Genomic DNA, 23817 nt, shown 5'->3' with positions numbered 1-23817 from the left:
TAGGCCAGTGTTACAAAACTCATCTTCTGTATATGTGGAGATAAAAGATCAGACCCAGTTTTGTTATGAGGCAGCAGAGCCTAGTGGTTAGCAGTATAGGTTCCGGAGTCAGACAGTCTGGCTTCAAATCTGGCTTTACCATTCAATTGCCATGTGACCTATATAACATACTTGACCACTTTAAGCCTCAGTTTCCACATCTGCAAAATGGGAATACTAATAGTATTATTCCCTTGAAACCATTGTTTTGATCATTCCATTAAATAATGTTAGAAAGCATTTAGGACAGTGGGGCACTTAAGTAGACACTTGACAACTATTAGTGATTACTATCTAATGACATTTCCTATTAATGACTGGGAGTTAAATACTTAAACATTGAAACTGGTTTCCTCTCTCCAAATACGCTAAAATAAAAATCATGCCAGTTAGAATATAATTTAAAATATAGTATGCACAGGTATTCGACAGCCACCTGTTCTGTCTGGTAAACATTTACCCACATGCAAATTATGTACCAGCTCCTTTCACTTTCCAGTATGACACTGAAATGACAACAGAGAAATGAAATACAGTGCTGTGTTGTATGATGAATAATTGCTTCACCCAGCCGTGGATCTAACCGTCCACTCTTATTCATTTGCAGCCAGCTCTTTTTAGACTCATGCTTATTTCTTCAAGCCATCAGGCTGTAGGCTATATTAATTTGCAAAGCAACCCCAAAACCTGTCCTTCACACTGGCAAATACAACACATGCAGCCCCATTCTCAGGCTCCTGCTTTGAATAGTATCTAGAGCTACAACATCCCCCTTGTGGTCATGTTGAGTATTTGCCAGGCTCTTGGGGAAAGCACCAGGAACCTCAGCGATATGTGTACCCCCAGAATCATCATCTCTGACACCCTTTAGCTAACACCATTTGATTCCAGGATTCTTTTGATTAACACTGTGCAGTGTTTAAGTATATGCAACAAGAATGAAAAAAAGCAAATTCTTAGGAGAACCAGTAGAGAAAAGAGGGAAGTGAGAATGCAGTTATTCCAATTACTCCACTTGCCCTCCTCCCTCCTTATCATATGCAAGGTAGGGATGTGAAGTTTTCAATTTCTATTTTGCTTCCATGTTTAATATTATTTATTTGTCACTCCTCTCTATGTTTCTATGTTCTTTTTTTAAAAATAATTTTTATTGGAGTATAGTTGATTTACAATGTTGTGTTTAGTTTCTGGTGTACAGCAAAGTGAATCAGTTATACATATACATATATCCACTCTTTTTTAGGTTCTTTTCCCATATAGGTCATTACAGAGTATTGAGTAGAGTTCCCTGTGCTATACAGTAGGTCCTTATTAGTTATCTATTTTATATATAATAGTGTGTATATCTCAATCCCAATCTCCCAATTTATCCCTCCCCCCCATGTTCTTTAGCATCAGTGTATTGTTTTAGCATACAAATCTCTTTAAAATAGGGGTCATTAGACTGTAACTTGGATGACCTCAGGAAAGTCTACCTCTGAGGGAATTAAGAAAACAAGAGAAATGAAAGTATGAAGTAGACAAGTAAAGATAATATAATGATAACTAACAAATAAGAGTGTGAGGGTACTTTTTTTTTTAGGATCTGTATATTCTATAACCAATATTCTGTTTAACTTTTTATTTTCTTACTCCCACTTCCCTCCCCCCTCACAATGTGAACTCAGCTATCTTCTTTCCCTCCCAAACTTCCCCCAAAATTTCCTTCATACTTCCTCACACAGTGGTGGTCACTTAACAGTGGAGCATCTTTCTCTTGAAATTGGACTTTGAGACTTTAAGGACAAATTGCTTCATTTCTAAAATCAAGGCATTCCAGGACATATTTGTTGAATCAATCAATTGTTTTTCTTACAAATCTGAAAGTGGTCACAGCAAAGAGGTCAGTGGCATCTTGTTACAGAACCCACACCGTCTGTCCCAAGCAACAAGGTTTTGAGATGGGCCTGAGGAGCTGTCACTGAACACAAGTTCATGTGCTTGACTTACACTGAGGCCAAACAAACCAAACCATCAGAGTTTCGAGCAGAGAAAGGTTTATTGCAGGGCCAAACAGGGAGAATGGGTGGCTCATGCTCTAAAAAAATCCCCGAACTCCCTGATGGTTTTGGGGGAAGATTTTATATGCAAAATTTGGGGTGAGAGCTGCAGGGCGTGTGACTTTCTTCTGACTAGTTCCTGGTGAGGTAACAGGGCGGCACTCCAGGAATCTTGCCCTCAGCCTGAAGTTACCATCCTCCATCTGGGCAGGGGATAGTTTCCACAGAACTCACAGATATTATTATGTATAGTCCTTGACTGCGAACCAGGACCCTGAGCCAGGGTTGCGCTATTGCTTCTTGACTGTGCCTCCCTTGTTTCCCTTCCCAGATTAGCAACTGCTTGAATCTGCCTTTTGGAACTAAGGGACGGTCAAAGAGGCTGAATGAAGCCTATTTCCTACAAAAAATAAATGGGGGACACAGAAAGGCTTTTGTGCCCAGGTGGGCCCACAGGGTCCTGCTCTGCTTCAGAGCCTCAGTGAGGCCCAGCAAACCTGGGCAGGTAAGATCCTGAGCTCAGGTATTTTTTCTCGGGAGGGTCTGCAAGATAATTAGCCTAAGGCAACCGAATGCTGTCTGAATGAAGGGCTGCTTTAGTAGCTCAAAACCCAAGGTCCCTGTGGTAAAACTCTGAAAGAATTTGTCGAAAGTCTGCATATGTAGGTGTATTTCAAGTTACCGCAATAGCAACAAGCGATCAGAAGACGAAAAAATGACGAGGTTGAGCAACAAAGATTTTGAACCCCAGGTTCACACTGAACAAAGACGCAGGACAAAATGGCGCCCTCCGCGAGGAGGAAACTTCAACTCGCGCAGAGCGTGTATCCGCCCGGGGCTCTCCCAGGGCAACGCTGGGACCAAACTCACGTGAGCTGGAGCGTCCTATGACAGCTCTAGTTAGACTCCTCCCCGGTTTCCGCCACTCCCTGCGCACATGCGCTGCAGGGCCTCAGTAGGATGCCAGTTGCGCAGGCGCAACAGGCCCCTCCTCTCAGGCAATTGACGCAAGGACTGTTCGCAATTTATCCCGTGTGACCTTGAGTCTTTTCTGCCTCCGAGGACCGGGGTTGTCCACGGTTCTGCCTTATACCGCTTTTAGCCTTGTGGTCTCTCACAGAGCCCAACCTGCCGCAGCCGGCACGGGAGGACACGCTTTTCCCTGCCATCATGCCACGAAGCGTATTAGCCATAGGCCCTGACTCCGGAAACAGCGTTCAGGTATTTTCTTATCAGGCAGCGCGGGCGGCGCCTCAGCGGAAGAGCGGGCTTCCAGGCCGCAGCGATCAAACCCCGCCCCCCCACCTCACGTAGTTGGAGGTTTCCAGAAGTGCTAGCACTACCGTGCCGCGCAGTTCTCGGCGGTCCGAGCGCGTGTTTGCTGCCTCGTATTTCCACCATTTAGCAGCCATGATAAACGCCAGCCGAGCCGCAGTAGCCCGTCTTGTCGGCGCCGCAGCCTCCCGGGGCCCCACAGCAGCTCGCCACCAGGTAAGGGACTGCCGGGCCTTCCCCGAGGGGCTCACGGCCTTGGGACTCAGCGCGGCAGGCCACGGCCTTCGGGGTCAGAATCCTCGGGGAGAGACGGGGAGAGACGGAAAATAACGGACGTTCAGTATTCAGTGCTGCCGGTTCAAGGCCTTATTCAGGGTTTGGCGTTCCTGTCTCAGGCCCTGCTGAGTCACACTCCTTGGGAGCCTAGAGTTTTATCTCATCAGGTAGCGGGCAGTGGTCCTGATTAGTCCTTTTGAGACGATTAGACAGTTTTGGTCTTGAGTAGAAGGACGATTGTTCGCTGTGAAATGCAGAGTGTGCGAGGACTCCGTTGCTGTGATACAACGAAGGAAGAAAGAGCATCTGAGCAGTAAATTAAAAATCAAGCTCTGATTTTCTTGCTTACGAATATTTGACTAGTTAGCTCCCCAGAATTTTGTCCTTCGTTATTTCAGAAAAAATAAGCAAATCAGGAAAAGGCCATGGAGTGGTTGTTCATTATCGTGTAAGAGTAAAAACGTACCCTTTGGGGAAACAAGAATTGTGTTTCTTTGCACTCAGGTTGGGTAAAAGAAGACTTGGAAGTAGCCTGAGGTGAGATTGTAACAAAGGTCTTTGACACTGATGGGAAGCCACTCCTGACTTTTTTTTTCCTCGTAAACTGACTTCACAAAATTACTAATTCTAGTTCTCTTAAAGCAGTAGTTCGGGAAGGTCAGAGAAAATGTTTCTGATTAAGTTAAATCTCTACCTGCAACACGTAACATATGTGGGTCTTAGGTAGACACTGCTCCTGATGATGAAATTGAGTAGTATTTTAACATATTTTTACTTCTCCACGGGATATTTGGCAGAGTCTGGAAATAATTTTGGTTGTCACAACCTGGGTAGCCATGCTATTACTGGGTTCTAGTTGTAAAGGCCCAAGTTGCTGCTAAACATTCTGCAGTGCATAGAACGGCCCAGCTCCCAACAAAGATTTTGTTCACAATCAATAGTGCTAAGGTTGAGAGACCCTTTGGTAATGCAATTCAAGATAATTTTATATCTATTTATTTCTCTGATTTCATTGGGAATATTTGTACTTTATTAGGCTTGTTTGTTTCAGTACCATAACGTCTCTTAGACATGAAATATTTTATTTCAGTATATTTTATACATGGTAACCACTCAGTGAACAGAATTGAAAGTCTCAACCTTTCATGTATTCTTCAGAAGAATAATTAAAACAAGCGCAAGTTTTCATATGTAGTTCATGGCTGATCCTTTTTTTTTTTTTTTTAAGGATGGCTGGAATGGCTTTAGTCATGAAGCTTTTAGAATTGTTTCAAGGCGGGACTATGCGTAAGTATAATTTCATTTCCTTTAGCATTTAGATAATAAATATTAAGCCCCAGAGGCAATGGTCTCTAAATTTGTGATTAATTACTTCACTCAGAAAAAAAGACACAGCTAAGTTTATTTATAGAGTATGCATTTTGCCACAGTAGCAAATATTGTTTTCTTATGTTTTCCTACAACCATTTTGGAGATCACTGTTAAGATAACTAATCATAGCATTGTTTTAAATGTCTTACAGATCAGAAGCAATCAAGGGAGCAGTTGTTGGTATTGATTTGGGTACTACCAACTCCTGTGTGGCAGTTATGGAAGGTAAACAAGCAAAGGTGAGCATGATTGGAAGCTCTGGATCATGTAGTGGTAACCAGTACACAATTCAGAATTCTGTGTCCTTTGGCTTAGATAAGGGACATTTTCAAAGCTGCTTTTATAATTCTTAAGACTCTTGTGAGGTGAATCTTTGTGCTTAATTGTATGCTGGTAATAAATGAATGGATTTGACTTCCCAGGATTTAACTGTGTCCTAGTATAGATGTAAGACTACTGAGTTACCGTTAGGACCCATTGGAATGACTTGTACTGTTGATTACTTCTGTAATTAAAGTTCTGCTTTTTTGTAAGTCAGTTAAACAAAGGCTAAAGGTGCAGGAACAGTCTAGAAGCAAGTGGAGCTCCAAATAATGCATGGGCTGCATCCTAAGTAAGGCATGTTCTTCCTTCTAGAGGAAGTAGAGGCTGTTCCTCCTTTGTTTGTGAAATCTTTATTCCCACCTGGTTCTCCTCAAGAATACTTGGAGCACCTGGATTTTTGAATTCCTTGTTGGCAGTTTTTTTTAATGCCTGAAACTTGTAGGCATCACCAAAAAATCAGAAGTAGATTTAACTCTCCGTATGGAAGGAAAGATTACGTTGTGCAAACATTGAGTACGAAAGATGTGATTTATATTTGTTCCTGTTTTTTGGATGTTCTTAGTTGTAGGTTGTTTGAATCTGCAATAGTAGCTGCTTACTATATCAGCATTCACAGAGCAGAAAAGTATGCCCATTAGTACTGTTTTTTAGTGTTTGTTCTGTGTCTTAAATGATTGGTACAAAGACACTAGTGGTGACTGGAACCTCATTCTCTGTCCTACTTTGGGAGTTTTAGGTGCTAGAGAATGCTGAAGGTGCCAGAACCACCCCTTCAGTTGTAGCCTTTACAGCAGATGGTGAGCGACTTGTTGGCATGCCGGCCAAGCGACAGGCTGTCACCAACCCGAACAACACATTCTATGCTACCAAGCGTCTCATTGGCCGGCGATATGATGACTCAGAAGTTCAAAAAGACATGTGAGTAATAGCAAAAATGTATTTATATGCAAAGGCTATACAGATGAATCTTACCAGCAGGATCCCTGGGGACAGGCCCTGCTCCTGCCAAAAGGGTATCTCCTTCAAAAAATTCAATTCTGCCTTCACAGATTAGGTCTTTGCTATGTGTGACATGATATATGAAGATTTGGCTAGTCATTCCTGGACCACATAAATTGGAGTTAAACACATAAGGTAGATAATGGCATAGGTGCCATCTTGATACTGATCGGATATGTTTTCAAGGTTCATCCTTGTTGTGGCACGGATTGGTATTTCATTCCTTTTTATGGCTAAATAATATCCCATTGTATGCATACATACTGCATTTTGTTTATCTGTTTGTTAATGGGCATTTGGGTTGTTTCCACTTTTTGGCTATTACGAATAATGCTACCATAAACATTTGTGTATAGGTTTTTGTGTGGACATATGTTTTCATTTCTCTTGGGTAGACATCTAGTAATGGAATTGGTAGGTCATATGGTATCTCTGTTACCGCTTTCCAAAGCAGCTGCATAAATTTTTGGTGAGAAGAATGTTCAGGTTTCATCAGGATGTTTTTACATGTTAATGATTGCTTTCTGAAGGTTTTCATTAAACAAATTCCTGAAGTTCTCATTTGTTGGCCATGGATCTCTTGGGGTGGAAGATGGGCTTTCATGGTGTATGGTAACCTCATGGTAGGTTGTGCTGGCATGTTTTCTCAAGTATAATTTTTGTGTCTTTCAGTAAAAATGTTCCTTTTAAAATTGTCCGTGCCTCTAATGGCGATGCCTGGGTTGAAGCTCATGGAAAACTCTATTCCCCAAGTCAGATTGGAGCATTTGTGTTGATGAAGATGAAAGAGACTGCAGGTGAGAAAGCTTAGTTCATATCTGGGAAAATTCAGAGAACTGCATGATTCCTCTGAGATCACTGGCTTCCATACCTCAGTGTCCTCTGGATGAGTCTGCAGTGGCTTTTATACAGAATACCTAGGAATGGCAAAACTTTATTACTCTTTCCCTACAAATTGAATTTCTCTTCCAAGTTTTCCTAATGGTGGCTTGCTTGTTTCTTTTTTCCAGAAGGGAAATCAAAAGACTACACATTAAGCTTTTGTGTCTGTTAGGTAAAACTTCCCATTTAAGAAACTAGTGGCTCTTCTAAATCTAAAAGTAGGTCATTGTTGCTGGTGAGCCTTCACTAACATGTTAAAGGTGAGATCTTGGGTTTTTAAAATTGGAGTGTTTTCCTACAAGGTCTCTTCATGTTAGGTCATATGCTAAAAAACTATTGGGTGCTGTTTGTGACCTCAAGAGAGTGACACAGGTTGTTAGGCTACATTAGTAATTGTAGTCTGTTTCATCTGATAGGGTCTCATGAATGATTTTCATTGATTGCTTTTCCAGAAAATTACTTGGGGCATACAGCAAAAAATGCTGTGATCACCGTCCCAGCTTATTTCAATGACTCTCAGAGACAGGTGAGTTTAATTATCATTTTTAATACATTTATTTATTTATTTATTATTTATTTTCGGCTGCATTGGGTCTTGGTTGCTGCACATGGGCTTCCTCTAGTTGCAGCGAGTTGGGGCTACTCTTCATTGCGGTGGCTTCTCTTGTGGAGCACGGGCTTAGTTGCTCTGCGGCATGTGGGATCTTCCTGGACCAGGGTTCGAACCCGTGTCCCCTGCATTGGCAAGAGGATTCTTAACCACTGCTGCCACCAGGGAAGCCCCCCAATTAGCATTTTTATTCAGGAAATTAATGGTACCTGGGACACGGTGGAAAATGCTTTTTTCTTTTTTTATAGGCCACTAAGGATGCTGGCCAGATATCTGGACTAAATGTGCTTCGGGTAATTAATGAACCCACAGCGGCTGCTCTGGCCTATGGTCTAGACAAATCAGAAGACAAAATGTAAGTTTGTGCAGTAAATTCCACCTAGATTTGTGAGACTTAAGTTCATGGAACCTTGAAACTTATCCTAAATCATCATCTTGATTTCATAGTGATTTGAGCCTTATACTTAGACTGGAAATGTACTGCCTTGACCTTTTCCCAAGGCTTTTATGGTCTGTGTTTTTCATTCATTTCAAGATTGTCCCTTGATTACTTTTTTAAGTACTGGCTGTGGTCATTTTTTCCCCTTGGTATGCCTGTTGGCAAGTATTCATCCAAAAGAGTGGTTTTTGTTTTTTAACATTTCATTTTAACTGTATGTGTGTTTTACATGTTGCTGTTAGGGCTACCTGTTAAGATATATGTCACTTATGCAGTCATCAACTTTCATAATTATACCTGGGGGGGAAATAGCCAAGTTTATGTTGGTTTGGTTACTGAAATCCATACGCTGTGATGAGTTTTGTTCCTGATGGCCTTTTTTCTTTCTAGCATTGCCGTATATGATTTAGGTGGTGGAACTTTTGATATTTCCATACTGGAAATTCAGAAAGGAGTATTTGAGGTGAAATCCACCAATGGAGACACTTTTTTAGGTGGTGAAGACTTTGACCAGGCCTTGCTGCGTCACATTGTGAAGGAGTTCAAAAGAGAGGTTAGTTACCAGTGTGGTTAATATGTACACATTGGAATACTGAGCATTTCTTTGTTCGTACTGCTATTTGTTTTTTTTTTTTACGATTTTTTTTCCCTTAAGAGAGTGTTGAATAGGCCACTGAAATTGCATTTCAGTTTCATGGGTGCTCTGAACTATTCTGGTTATCGTAGCTTCAAATTGGGAACAAATAACAATTAAAAGGCTATAGCACCTGGTGTACAATAGTACTGTGGCATTTTATATAAGGGACTTGAATATCTTTGGATTTGAGGTATCCGCATTTGACAGGGGTTGCTGGAACCAATTCCTCACAGATACCAAGGGATGACTGTATAGGTTTCCCCCACTATCTGAAAATTGAGCCTGCGAAACTTTTGATAAGTTGAAATGTCGTGAAGCTACACATTTTGCTAACGGATGCACAATATAAATGGTTGTATGCTCACAGACAGTTCAAAGCTATGGTGGTGGTTTGGTGCTCAGATAAATGTAGTTACTGGGGAAGGAGCTTGGGGTGCACACTGCCTCTAATGGCTCGCTGCAAAGCAAACGCTGAACATTATTTGCCCTTTTTGCCTTTTTTGTAAAAGTGAAAATCCTTTTTAGATTTCATTTGATTAGCAAAAACAGGTACTAATATAGATCTTTTATAAAAGGGAAGTGGTGTAAAGCAAACTTTGGAAAAGTGGGGGGATACCTGTATTGGAAAATGAATTATGGGAACTCCTTTTTTGAGCTAGAATCCTACAGCTGGAAAGAACTGAGAACAGTTCATCCTCTAACTCCAGACACATATTTCTTTTTCAAAGTAGGTCTTCTTTTTTCCTATAGATTTTTAAGGGCAATAAGTAATTTCTGCTTGTTTATAAAGGTATGGCTCTATTTTGTTTTGTTACACCTTACCTCTGCAATTTAAGTAGTATTCATTTTCTTAACACTAATATATTGTGTGTCTTCACTTTGTAGACAGGGGTTGATTTGACCAAAGACAACATGGCGCTTCAAAGGGTTCGGGAAGCCGCTGAGAAGGCCAAGTGTGAACTCTCTTCATCTGTGCAGGTGAGACGTGGACAAATTCCACCAGTCTTGATGGATCCTTTCAGCCTGAGTTTACTCGAATAGCATATTCTAATTGGCATAATGTCGGTCAGATTTTTTTTAACAGTTTTCTGGTTGGTGATAAAAAGCCTTTCCATTAGCAAAGGAGCATTATGTTTTTTATGGGTGAGCTGAAGCACCTAAATCAGGTTATGATTTGCTTTCCTGCTGCCACATGAGAACCTGGAATTAGATCTCCTGCCATCTTGCTATATCCCTGTCACGGACCTAACATGCTGTTGTTCTGTTCTTAGTGGTTAAGGCAAAGGGAGGCTTCATCTTTCAGAACTGGAGCAACTTTAGCACTCTGGGAAGGGAAGAGGTGTTTATAGCATCTGTCATTGTGTTGGTAAAGTGGGTGACCTTCAGTCACATCTGGATTTTCTTTTTTCTTTCTTTTTTTTTTTTCTTTTTTTCTTTTTAATAGCAGCTATAAGGAGTGACAAAGCTGTACAGGGTCATCCATGAAGTTGATGGTATTCCCTCGTCCTGCTGTCAGAATTTGCAGCACGATGGTTGGGGCCGAAATATGTGGCATTACCAGAGGATAGCTTATAATTCTTCCCAGGGGTTGTCACTTTATGAAACAGGACGTTGGTTAGTTTTACTGTGGCTCTGTCCTGTTGATAGGTATTTGGATTGTTTTCCACCATTTTGCTATTATAGCAAGGTGTATTGACCATCCTTGTACATTAATGTTTGTGCATATGTGATTGTAAGTCTATAGGTTAAATTTATAGAAGCACTTATTACCCTTGAGTTTATAATGTGGTTTGGGGAGGTGGACACTAATGAGAACATTATATTAATAAATGTCAGAAGTAATGTAGAGGTTAAGAGTTACTCTGCAGGCAGACTGGTGGAGATGAAGTCCTTATTTCATTACTTATTAGCTGTGTGACTTTGAATGAATTACTTAACATTTCTGTTTTCTTGTCTATAAAATGAGGATAAATGGTGCTCCATTCCCCCTTAGAGTTGTGAGGATTAGTAAATTAATACATGTAACATGCTTAGGACAATATGTAAAAAATAGTAAGTGGTACTCTAAATGTATGTATTAATTTTGTTTTTTTAAAAAGCAAAGTTAGATTTATAATAAAGGAACCTGACAGGTGTTTGACATAATTAGGAGAGCTTCTGAAAGGTGAGTTAATCAGGAAGAGAGAAAGGGTCAGGTAAGTATGAGGTTCTCGGGTAAAGACCTGAGTAAGGGTCAGTGTGGCTGAAGTACAGACTAGACTGGCAGGAGGAACATAGAAGTTAAGGCTAGAGGCTTTATAGACTGGGGACTTGGTATCTTTCCTGAGATAATGACAACTACTGAAAAATTTTAAGGTGGGCCGGTAACATGGTCAGATTTGGGGAAAGCATTCTGAGGTGGAGTGCTCTTTGTGGCAGCCTGAGTGGGTGTGGGAAAATGTTGGGAGGCTATTGCAGCACACCAGGTGGTGAGAGAGGAAGGACTTGGACCAGAGTGTGGTAGTGAGAGATACATGGTTGGAATTGAGAGAGAAGAGGGACAGAACTTCATGGTGGAACTGGCTTTCAAGGGTGGAGAACCCTGGAGTTTTTCACCTGGTCATTAATATATAGCATATAGAACTACACTAATACAGTAACTACATGTGGCTATTTAAAATTAAATACAATTTTTAAGAATTCCATTTCTCAGTTCCACTAGCTGTATTTCAAGTATTCAGCCACATGTGACTAGTGGCTGCTGGATTGAAAAGCACAGATAGAGAACATTCCCATTGCCATAGAAAGTTCTGTTGGATTGCATTACTATAGATAATTTTATTTACTGATTCGGTTTGTTAACATTTTGCAAAGAAAGAGAAAATTGTTATTGGTGTTCTTGAAACTATATCCAATATCACTGTTTTTACAAAAGATGTGTTGATTCTCCCTATAAAGCATTTATCTGTCCAGGGTACTCTACCTGAAGAAAGCTGGTTAAGGATTTGCTCCCTTCAGTCTTTATTCCCTGTTGGCCTTGCTTTGTGAAGTTGGAGGGGCAGCATACACAAACTCTGTTCCTGGGGGTTCACCCCGAGACACCTGTTTCTGCATGTTTAGTAGTGAGTTTTGTTAGTCTAAATATTCTTAATCCATGCCTTATCAGGATTTTAGGTTTATTAAGTACTGTATGTTATTACATGGTGTGACTGTAGCAGTGTTAGCTACTCCCTGGGGATGTGATAGCAGTAGTCGGTCCTTGTAGTTCTCTTTAGTATTTTTGTTGTAGCTTTCTTAACCATCTTCCTGAAACTTGGAAAGCCCTGGTTTGGTGGCAGATTATTTGGTTCAGAGCATACCTTTCACATTTTTCTTAATGTGCAAGGAAATCTTTTAAAACTTGGTAAAAGAACACAGTAGTGTGATTCTTAATATATTTTTAATGGCAGGACAGACTGTTCTTCACCTCCTGAATGGGGGATTTTTCCTGCTTCTCTATTCCTTTCTTCATTGTTAATAAGAGATTTATAGTGTTTACTTCTGGGAAGATAAGAGGTTGAATCTTAAAGAGTCACTGTCTTTGGTGGCCGTTCATTTAAAGTGTCTGACCCTCCCTGTGACTTTCACAGTCTTCCTTTCCTAGGGTATAGTCTTTAATTGAAGTAATAGAGAGACTTCACTACTGGTCTCCCTGCTTCCTTTGCAGACTGACATCAATTTGCCATACCTTACAATGGATGCTTCTGGACCCAAGCATTTGAATATGAAGCTGACCCGGGCTCAGTTTGAGGGGATTGTTACTGATCTAATCAGAAGGACCATAGCTCCATGCCAAAAAGCCATGCAAGATGCAGAAGTCAGCAAAAGTGACATTGGAGAAGTGATTCTGGTTGGTGGCATGACTAGAATGCCCAAGGTAAGGACCCATGGAATTCTTGACAGAGAGAGCAGAGAGGGCCAACACATAATTATTTCTTAGGACATGACATATGGCTTATGTTGTGTAAGGACATGAATATGTGGCCTTTCTACCATGCTGACCTGAAAGGAGGATGAATTTGTGCCCTTGCTAAAGAGTTCTTAAAGGGTATTTTAAAAAAAGGATTAGGAAAGGGGAGAATGTCTTTGGGGTAGCAGCAAGGAGGATCCTGAACTTCAGTTTTATAGAATTTTTAGGAATGAAAGTTTGCGGTCAGAGACAGCTTAACATCTTGGTACTAACTAGCCTCTATGGGCAGTTTTGGACATGTGTTTTGCAGTATAATGTTTGGGGTTTCTAAAGGCATCTCTTCAACAGAGATTTGTGCAATGATGCATTTTATCAACACATCATTCTGAAAAGACAGGTGTGTGGAAAACTAATAACTGAGCACAGAACCTGTTGATGGTGTAATTCTTTATATCTTGAATAGAACTATCTTGGGTCTTGATTTTCATAATTTTTCATTTGGAGTACTTGTGCTTAGGAAAATGATGCATACAATAAATCTGAAGTGAAAAGGAGAGACTTTGAACCAGGCAGATATCTTTATGTTAACAAATTATCCCAGATGTTATTCAAATAGAACTTTTTCCTAGCATTAGTAAAATAAGCAGGAGGGGAAAACATGCCTCATACTTGCACCAGTATTGAATTACTACTGCTTCTGTTAAGCTGATTTTTAGTTGATACGTAGAAGAGGACTTGGACTATACAAATTAAGTCCCCTTGCCTTGTACCTTGTATTTCTAATTTGATGTGTTGCTTGGGAAACCAGATAACAAAATTTTGGCAAATTGTTCCCAAATTTAAAAGGGCTATGAATGAGATACTCAAGAGTAAAGTGTATGGGTAACCAAACAATATACTTAATTCATTAACAAGAACTCAACTACAAAATAATTTGGGTAAATGTTCTTGGATCTGGTGGGGTCTCAGGACACATGTGCTGTTCTCCCCTTCTCAGGCAATTGCCCTGAGTAGTGAGTGACAAGGTTCTTTTTTCTTGGTGCTCAGGTTCAGCAGACTGTGCAGGATCTCTTTGGCCGAGCCCCAAGTAAAGCTGTCAATCCTGATGAGGCTGTGGCCATTGGAGCTGCCATTCAGGGAGGTGTGTTGGCTGGTGATGTCACAGATGTGCTACTCTTGGATGTCACTCCCCTGTCTCTGGGTATTGAGACTCTGGGAGGTGTCTTCACCAAGCTTATTAACAGGAACACCACTATTCCAACCAAGAAGAGCCAGGTAAAAGCCACCCCACCCTATCTGTCACAGAGATACTAGGTTCTGTGAGGATGTGATTGTAGCCACTTCTGTGAGCTTTTCCTAGAAAACTTTCCTTTTTGTTTTGCAGTCCATACTAGTTGAATGTTGAGGGATGGTAAGAATATTGTCCTTTGTTCTCTTTTGTTCCTGGAAAAGTTCTCTTTACCTGTCAGCCAGTGGTGATGATTTTAGGGAAGTCATCAATAGTCTCTCCTTCTCAGGATAATAATTGCCAGAAGGAGCCTCATCATTTGAGACTAAATTCCTATACTCTTCTGTTCTCAAAGGCAGTAAAAAGAATGGCGTGGCCGAGACCAGGGGAGTGTGCTTGTCTCCCTGGAGAATGATAGGGGTTCTGAGATATCAAGCCAGGGTTATTTGGACAATGGCTTGGTCTTAGATTAAGAATTATTTCCTTTCTCAGTTTTGGTGTTTTTCTGAAAGAACTATGGCTATTGCTATGTTTGCAGTGATGTATTGCCAACACATTATTCTGAAGAAAAGTGTGTGGTGATTTCCTAATACTATGAGCATAAAATAAATGTTCTCTCTGACCCATTTCTCTGGATGAGCATGTTTCAACATCTCGCTTTTTATAGCTCCTTCTCTTGAGGCCTTCTGTGCTAATGCTGCATCTTTGTACAATGCATTTGCTTAGCTGAAAACAATAGCTATTGTATGCCCTTTTGCTGTGCTAATCCTACTCCTGTTCTCTATAAAGACATAAGCCTTTGTTTTGAACATAGTGTACATTAGGATTCTTCCAATGTTGGGATGTGAATTTCTTTCTTTGGTTTGTTGCACTTTGTAAGGGGGAGTAGGCTGGGGGGAAAAAATCAGGCTGCCAACCCAGCAAGTTTCCTTTTTCTCCCTAGGTGTTTTCTACAGCTGCTGATGGACAGACTCAAGTGGAGATTAAAGTGTGTCAGGGTGAGAGAGAGATGGCTGGAGACAACAAACTTCTTGGACAGTTTACTTTGGTAGGTATTGGGAATCATGAATGTTATGCTCATTTTTTTATGGTGAAGTTACACTATTCTAACCCCTAATATTACCATAAACTGCTGACAGACGTAGTCTGTGTTATCTTAGCATAGTATTCAAATGAATTCTGCAACTGGATAACCATGGCTTCAGTTTTTACCTGAAAGCCCTGCTTCTTGTGCCTTAGGAACTAAATAAAGAAGCTTGTAAGAGCCAGGGAAATGTTAATAAACAGTGCTTATTAGAAGAAATTCCTGATTACTATTTTACTACTTTGAAAGACATTTGCTATTGTTACTGGCTGCTACTTCGTCATCGTCGTCTTTTTTTTTTGGCTGTGCTCTGTGGCATGTGGGATCTTAGTTCCCTGACCAGGGATTGAACCTGTGCCCTCTGCAGTGGAAGCACAGAGTCTTAACCACTGGACCACCAGGGAAGTCCCTTGTTTCTGGCTTCTAGTCAGCATCGCTTATTGCTTGTTGGGATGAATGATGGAAAAGTTTACTCTTCACACATTGTGTGTCCTTAGGTACATAAAGCCATTGTGGTTACTTGCTATAGCCAACCTTCACTAGTATGAGTCCTATTTATTTCAAGCAGCAATGAAATTACCACCCTCACCGACAAACTCATGTTTTTGTACATTTAAGTGAAAGTTTCACTTGTTCCTCCCAGAAACCAAGTAATTTCTTCCCCAGAAGACCGTATAGGTTTTGGAAATAGAGCACTGGACCCCTTTGTGAGAGGAGCTTACTCTGGTATTTATTTATTCTAGATTGGGATTCCCCCAGCCCCTCGTGGAGTCCCTCAGATTGAAGTTACATTTGACATTGATGCCAATGGGATTGTACATGTTTCTGCCAAAGATAAGGGTACAGGACGCGAGCAGCAGAGTAAGTACTCTTTATTTATTAAGACTGTTAAGAGTGAGGTGAGGGACTTTTCTCTGTTGGGAACTAGACCCTCTAGATTGGGCATTATCTTTTCCCCTAGCCTCAGGGGAGGATGATGAGTCCTCTTTGCCCTCTTTCTCCTCAGTTATCAGTGTCACATTAACAGGTATGGTGTTTATGTCCCCAAAAAAGGCAAGCACTGAGCCTCTGGATTGCTGAAGTTTTGGTAGGTAGGACAGTTAGTTGTTCTCTGTATATTTTAGACCCTTGGTTTCCCTCTGCTTATTGTAGGACAGTAGGATATTCCCCTTCTTCATAATGCACATCAAGCTACTCTGAAGAGGAGGATTCTTTTTTTTAATACAGTAGAGGAAGAAGCATATAATTTTCCTGGGAAATAACAAGGTGCCTTCTTTTCACTATAGTTGTGATCCAGTCTTCCGGTGGGTTAAGCAAAGATGATATTGAAAATATGGTTAAAAATGCAGAGAAGTATGCTGAGGAAGACCGGCGAAAGAAGGTGATTACTTTGCTCATAACTTCTATGTGAAATGCCTTTCTTATTCTCAGACTCCCCATATCAAAATTTTCATGTTACAGAATCCAGCTAAAACCTTAACAGACATCTCAGACCACAGTGATATCTCCCTCTTAACTGTTTATACTCTGTTAACTGTATGTCGCGGTTTTCATGTTGTCTTCTTAGTGAGGACATTCAGCCAACTAGTTGATTGGGAAGTCTTCATTCATATTACATTTTTAATTTCTCTTAGGAACGAGTTGAAGCAGTTAATATGGCTGAAGGAATCATTCATGACACAGAAACCAAGATGGAAGAATTCAAGGACCAATTGCCTGCTGATGAGGTAAACCCTCTTTTAAAATAGCTCAAGAAGTTGGGAGGCATCATTACCAATGTCAGTGAAGGTCATTTTTCTGTATGGGTCTTGATAGGAATTTAGTTTTTAAAAAATGTTTCTAAACATTCTGCTGTGTTATGGGATAAGAACCAGAAAAAGTGAGGGTCTGGTTTTGTTTTGTTTTTAAGTGCCACAAGCTAAAAGAAGAGATTTCCAAAATGAGGGAGCTCCTCGCTCGAAAAGACAGTGAAACAGGACAAAACATAAGACAGGCAGCATCTTCCCTTCAGCAAGCATCATTGAAGCTCTTCGAAATGGCATACAAAAAGGTACAAGGCTGTTTTACTCAATGACTATTTTGCTCCTAACTTGATGTAACTGCTCTTGATTACTGTCACTGATGGCTCCTACATAGCCATTTATGGAACTGGGAGTATTGGAATTGGAAATATCCTTCTTCCTGCCTTCTTGACTACTTTGGGTGGGAGGGAGGGAGGGAGGGAGGGTGAGGTCAAAGGGAAGAAATCACTAAAACTGGGAGAGTGGAACAGTCAGGATATGGCTTTTTCGTTTTTAGTTCATCAGAGAGCAAACTGTCACCCTTAACATTAAACAAGTGACTCTCATGTTTTCTTATAGATGGCATCTGAACGGGAAGGCTCTGGAAGTTCTGGCACTGGGGAGCAAAAGGAAGATCAGAAGGAAGAGAAACAGTAACAGCAGTAAACTTTGGAGTCGAAAGGACAACATATTATGATGCTTGGGAGTGAAGGGATTTCCTGAGCTGAAATGGGCAAAACTTCAGTCTTCTACTGTGTTTTTGCAGTACTCTATATATAATTTCCTGAATATGTAAATTTAGTGACCATTAGCTAATGATCATTTAACAAGTGATAGTTCCCAACAGTACAAAGTTCACAGTATTCTGTCCCTAGCCTGTCATTCTTTTTCAGTTGCATGTAAAATGGGGGGAAAGATGATTTATTGATCATTCTAAAGATTTAACGTTGTTTTGTGCTGAAGTGGCTGTATTTTCAAAGAGGTGAAACCATCTCACACACTGAAGACAGTATCTGGAATGAGACCATAGGGGGATGAGATCCTTCTAGTTACCTAAGTACTGCTGTACCAGCCTGTGTGTATACGGAGTTCTTCAACTGAGGCCTTGCAAGGCAAGCCAGCTGTGCCATGTTGGGAGGTAGGGCAGGGGAAGCTAAATCAATGGAAAACTAAGCTAGCTATTTATGTGAGGTCCAGCTTCTAAAACACAAGTCTCCCAAACTTTCTGAAGGCATACTTTCCTAGCTACCCTTTGGCCTGTGTCTGGCACCTGTATCCCTGATGACTGTTCTTTTTGATCCATTCTGGATTTTTAAAAAAATAAATAGGAAAAGCATTTTGATCTCTTCTCTGTGAGGGGTGAGGCTCTGAGATTTAGCTTCAGAAATATGACATAAATCACATTTCCCAACTCCCTGACCTCGATACAGGATTTTCTAACACTGGCATTTGAATTTCTAACAAATTGAAAACTTGGGAAGGCCGGTATAATAATAAGCATTATCACCAAAGACAAGTCTGGTTCAGAGGAGGCTTTTTTTTTTTTCCCCTCCCTAGCCCCATCTGAGGTTTGGAATGTTGAAATAGTCTTTAGCTCTCTAACATGAAAATCAGGCCTCTATTTCCAGGCTGCTTTCTGCTCTAAATAAGTCCAACCAGAATTGGCTTACAGTAATGAAACACGTCTAGTATTAAGTCCTAAGGTGATTTCAGTGGCTCAATAATAACAGGAACCCAGATTCTTTCTATAGTTTTGCTTTTTCATCCTCAGTGACTTGCCTTGTCCTAATTTCTCTATGTAGTTCTAAATATCACATGCTAACAACTTCAGAACCAGGAAGGTGACTGCATCTTAGAACTCAGAAGTTTTAAGAATTATTTAAGTTTATTTCTTAAAAATTAAGGGCTTCCCTGGTGGCGCAGTGGTTAAGAATCCGCCTGTCAATGCACGGGACAAGGGTTCAAGCCCTGGTCCGGGAAGTCCCCACATGCCACGGAGCAATGAAGCCCGTACGCCACAACTACTGAGCCTGTGCTCTAGAGCCCAAAAGCCACAACTACTGAGTCCTCGTGCCCCAACTACTGAAGCGCGCGCGCCTAGAGCCCGTGCTCCGCAACAAGAGAAGCCACCGCAATGAGAAGCCCACGCACCGCAACGAAGAGTAGCCCCCGCTCACCGCAACTGGAGAAAGCACGCACGCAGCAAGGAAGACCCAACACAGCCAAAAATAAATAAATTTTTTAAAAAAATTGAGATTGTTTACGTGATAATTACGTTTCTGGAAAATTGTTTATTAACACCCTTTTAAAAGCTTCTTGAGGTTTCATATGAGAAATAATAGGTTCAAATTTTCAGCCACATGACCACTTGGTGGGAACCTTGTGGGATGTGCAGTAATTCTTTATGAAGGATTGTTTTGTGGCATGCTGGGGAAGATAATTAGCATCTCTGGTTGGCCCTTGTTCACTAAATGCGTCTAGTGTTTACCAATCATTTGATAACTAAGCCTCTCAAGCATTTCCAAAGCACCCCAATTCAGAACTACTGGTTTATATTATTCAAGATTCATCTTTGAGATCAGTGAGAGGAGCCAAGCATGCCCTGAACAAAATGGGTTTTATTAGAGAGGTGGGGAGAAGAGCTGCTTGGGCAGGTACCCACAGATAACTGTCTCAAGCTGTGCCATGAGTGGTTAATATAGTAGTATTTCGGTTACCTACTAATAAAACTAATAATCAGCACAAGTAGCCTTGAACAAAAATTTAAATTCAGATACAGTCTTCCTTTTGTGGTGACAAGTGCTTGATAGGTTCCAAAAGGAAAACTTCCTGGGATTATTCCAGTTGTCTTCCCCACTTAAAACTCCACCCTTGCTACACAACAGTACAACACGTGATCTGACCCCTCAATACCTTTCTTTTCCCCTACTCTCCTACTGCACTTTGACCCTGCTTGGACAGTCTTCCCACAGATTTCTACCTGACTCATCCCTCACTTTTTTCATAAGTCATAAGGTTTTTTTTTTTTTTAATTTAGTCATAAGGTTTTGAAATGTCATAAAACATGCTGCCTTCAAGTCCCTGTCATTTCCTATCCTTACCCTACTCTTTCTCCACAGCAGTTATTACCACCTAATTTGTCTTTCCCCCCATTGCTATGGTCTGAATTTTTAGGTCCCCCAAATCCCTATGTTGAAATCCTAACTCCTACGGTGATGCTATTAGGAGGTGGGGCCTTTGGGAGGTGGTAGATCAATAAAAGGGGCTCTAGAAATCCCTGATCCCCTTCCACCATATGAGGACACATTTAAGTTTATGACCTGGAAGAGGGCCCTCACCTGACCATGCTGGCACCCCGATCTCAGACTTCCCAGCCTTCAGAACTGCAAGATAAATTTTGTTCATAAGCTACCCAGCCTGCGTTATTTTGTTATGGCAGCCTGAACGGACTAAGACCCACCATTTTAAGTTTCAAGAGGCCAGAAACTTGTTCACTGCTATTTTCCAACATTAGAACAATGCTTAGCACTTAAGCACTCAAATCTTTTGTCAAATCAGTCTCTCCCACTGTCCAAAACTCTTGGGTGGTTTGGTTTCTCCGCTTGAGAGAGAAAGGCCTTAATTTTTATGTATAGATTATACTCTCATCTGTCAAGAGTTCTAGGGGCAACAAACCAAACCCAGAAATTAGAACTTAACTGGTAAAAGATAAGTCTTAATTAGGAAAAGAATTCAAGGAGAAATTAATAGTAATGTTTAGAGGACTAAAAATGTGGCCTGAGGTATTCCTGGGCCAGCAAAGGGGGAATACCAATGACCAGAATAAATGCGCAACCCTCTTTTATACTTCCTAGGTATAAATTCCAATTCTGTTGCTGACTCTCTTGAAAAAATTCACCCAAGTGGAGTTTTTACTCAACTTTTTATTTCAAACCTATTCTTAGAAAATTAAGAGACCGGTATAATGAACACACATAAAACACCATTCACCTAGATTCAATTAGCATTTTGCCACATTTGCACTCTCACACTTGTGTGTGTTCACTCTATTAATGTTTTCTGAACATCATGACACTTCAGCCTAAATGTTTCAGCACTCTTAACGTTCTCCCCGCAAATATTATAATCAGGAAATTTAGCACTGATATACAACTACCATATATATAGTCCATATAAAAATTTCCCTGATTGTCTCAACTTTTTCATCTAAGGTCAAATCAAAGATTGCACATGGCATTTAGTTCTAGTTCCTTTTCCTAAGAATAGTTCCTTTGCCTTTTTGTCTTTTCATGATGTTGATAGTTTTGAAGGGTACAGGCCATTTGTTTTACAGAAGAGCCCTTTGTTCAGATTCACTTGCTGATTTCCTTGTGCTCAGCGTCATGTACACATTATTGGTAGGGATACTACGTAAGTCTTGTGTCTTAATCAATGCATCAATTACCAGGGAGAACAAGATATCAATTCTGTGCTTTGCTCCACACTTCATTCTTAAGATAACCTTTAATAAGTAATCTGTGGGGATGGCTTAATTTTAAGTATAACATTTATACTAGGGATTCTATAGCAAGAAGGAGCAGTAAAGAGAAAAGCAAGTCCTTACAAATGGTACATGAGAAGATCGGGAGTAAAGAGACAACTCAAAATTTGAAAATAAACTGCTTCAAGCAAAGACCCTTCACTATTTCAGATACCACTGTGACTCCATTCTCCAGTCCTAAGGCTGCTTTGTTAAGGCTATGTCTCTACCTTTCCTTCCTCTGGTATCAGAAGAACAATGAAATGAGTGAAAGCCCTAAATAGAGGAGCTATAAGGCAACCTACATTATTCAACCTGTGAAGGAGGTAATGTAGCATTTACAGAAAGAACCATTGAAACAGCCATTTTAGTAGGTCAAAAACAGTTGAATATCACCAATTTCATATTGTTAAACCTAATTACAATGCACCATCAATCCCATTTCTGCTGCAGTAAGTCAGGAAATGGAAATCTATCTTCACACTAAAGAGAATACTGCAGCTGAACCAACCTTTAATAATTAAGCTGAGTGAGATCCCAGGAAACAGGAAATGTTCCACCTAAACCGTAAGCTCTTAAACAGGTTCTTGGAGCCCCTGACCCAGAGGGTAGAGATTTGGGGCAATGGTTGGGAAGTGGGGAGTCCACGTGAGTGACTTCAGGGGGTCCATAAACCACTGATTATAAAATGCAAGACTGCAAATATTAATTTTTCTGGGGAAACGGTCCATTGCTTTTACTGATTTCTTGAAGGAATCTGTGACCAAAAGGTTAAGAACCACAGATTTCCTAAATGGGAAACCAATCTACCTTACTAGTCTAACTGCTTAAATTCAAGCCATACGCCTTGGTCTACGTCCCCCTTGCCTTTAGCCATCTCCTCAGTCTTGCCTTTCCATATCTTAGGTATCCTTGGTCTACCCTCTTCTATGAAGCCTTCGCCATTCAGCCCACACTGGCTGTTTCACTCAAATTCTTATACTCTTATTTTTCAATTTTTTAATGTTCAATTCAGGAACTTACTATAGCTTTTAATATTTTCTCCCATCTTCCTTTGGATTATTCTGAAGCAAATTCCAGAAATCATAATTTTACTCTAACATTGTAACTCTAAAAAGGTTATTCTATAAAATATAACAATATGATCACATCGAAAAAAATTAACAACTCCTTAATGGCAAAAACTTGAATGTTCAAATTATCCCAATATTTTCAAAAACTTTTTTTTTTTTTTTTGGCCACGCCACGTGGCATGCAGGATCTTAGTTCCCTGACGAGGGGTTGAACCCGGGCCCCCTGCACTGGGAGCGTGGAGTCTTAACCACTGGACTGCCAGGGAAGTCTCATAACTTTTTCAACTGTTAAAGAGTCAGGAGCCAATAAAGGCCATACCCTATATTGGTTATGTCCCTTAAGTCTTCTTCTTTTTTTTTTTTTTTAATTTTTATTTATTTATTTATTTATGGCTGTGCTGGGTCTTCGTTTCTGTGCGAGGGCTTTCTCCAGTTGCGGCAAGTGGGGGCCACTCTTCATCGCGGCGCACGGGCCTCTCACTATCGCGGCCTCTCCCCTTGTGGAGCACAGGCTCCAGACGTGCAGGCTCAGTAATTGTGGCTCACGGGCCCAGCTGCTCTGCGGCATGTGGGATCCTCCCAGACCAGGGCTCGAACCCGTGTCCCCTGCATTGGCAGGCGGACTCTCAACCACTGCGCCACCAGGGAAGCCCCCTTAAGTCTCTTTTAAACTATAGGTTTCCTTGCCTCTTTTTCCTCTGCTTTGCAATTTATTTGTTGAAGAAACTGTGCCACCTGTCCTGTAGTCCTGTAATCTCCTACATTCTACATTTCACTGATTGCATTCTTATGATGTCATTTAACATTCTCTTCCATCCCCACTTGGTCTGACTCAAGTTAAGCTTTTTGACAAGATTAGTTCATCAGCGGGTATATAATTCTGGTTGGCTCTTTTGTGATGTTAGCAGCCACTGATGATCATTACCTAGATCTCTAATTTCATTAAAGGTATACTATTCTACTTCTATCTTTTCTTCATTTTTTTATATGGAATACCTCTCTAGTGAGAAACTTCCCCTCATAACAAGTAACTAGTTACCCTGAGGTAGAGTTCATATGGGAAAGGCTTCTTTATGTACTGGATTTTAGGATGAGTTAGATCTGTAGTATTAATCAAAGGTGAGACCAGTGAGATTTCTTGGGTGTCTTTGTGAACTCACGGATTTTAACTTATTTAATGTGCTTCAATTCACTGCAATTATTCTTATTAATGCTCAAATTCTTCTAACTTTGGCCTTGGCAGGCTTTTCCTACTGGCTTAGTTTTGACAAGACCGCATTAGTAAAGGACAGTATCTTCCATAAATGGTGTTG

At 40.7% G+C, this 23817-nt stretch overlaps 1 protein-coding gene, 1 long non-coding RNA gene and 2 other non-coding genes across 5 annotated transcripts in view; 3 read left to right on the top strand and 1 right to left on the bottom strand.

The window, feature by feature from the left end:
- Window positions 1-23817, bottom strand: part of LOC137759574 (uncharacterized) — a 33296-nt gene that overhangs the window by 3533 nt on the left and 5946 nt on the right. Inside the window, exon 3 of one of the 2 annotated variants that reach the window (XR_011073114.1) lies at window positions 3810-3906. The exons of the other annotated variant lie outside the window; for it this stretch is intronic. This is a non-coding gene — a long non-coding RNA (uncharacterized lncRNA). Of the gene's footprint in view, window positions 1-3809; window positions 3907-23817 lie in introns of those variants that run through there. 2 annotated transcript variants of the gene reach the window in all.
- On the top strand, window positions 3379-18248 carry HSPA9 (heat shock protein family A (Hsp70) member 9). Its single transcript, XM_068535960.1, has 17 exons — window positions 3379-3569; window positions 4858-4916; window positions 5152-5239; window positions 6061-6242; window positions 6996-7120; window positions 7658-7731; window positions 8064-8170; window positions 8645-8807; window positions 9777-9869; window positions 12577-12786; window positions 13867-14094; window positions 14991-15095; window positions 15875-15992; window positions 16418-16512; window positions 16766-16858; window positions 17041-17181; window positions 17492-18248. The coding sequence occupies exons 1-17, from the start codon at window positions 3489-3491 to the stop codon at window positions 17567-17569; spliced, it is 2040 nt and encodes a 679-aa protein (XP_068392061.1). The 5' UTR covers window positions 3379-3488; the 3' UTR covers window positions 17570-18248.
- Window positions 13174-13244, top strand: LOC137760347 (small nucleolar RNA SNORD63). Its single transcript, XR_011073301.1, has one exon. It is a non-coding gene; the product is annotated as a small nucleolar RNA SNORD63 (small nucleolar RNA).
- LOC137760348 (small nucleolar RNA SNORD63) lies at window positions 14580-14650 on the top strand. The gene has a single exon (XR_011073302.1). It is a non-coding gene; the product is annotated as a small nucleolar RNA SNORD63 (small nucleolar RNA).

Source organism: Eschrichtius robustus, chromosome 2, assembly GCF_028021215.1.
Source record: "Eschrichtius robustus isolate mEscRob2 chromosome 2, mEscRob2.pri, whole genome shotgun sequence".
Classification (NCBI taxonomy): domain Eukaryota; kingdom Metazoa; phylum Chordata; class Mammalia; order Artiodactyla; family Eschrichtiidae; genus Eschrichtius; species Eschrichtius robustus.
Note: the sequence above shows the minus strand (reverse complement) of the source record. Positions and strands in the feature narration are given on the sequence as shown.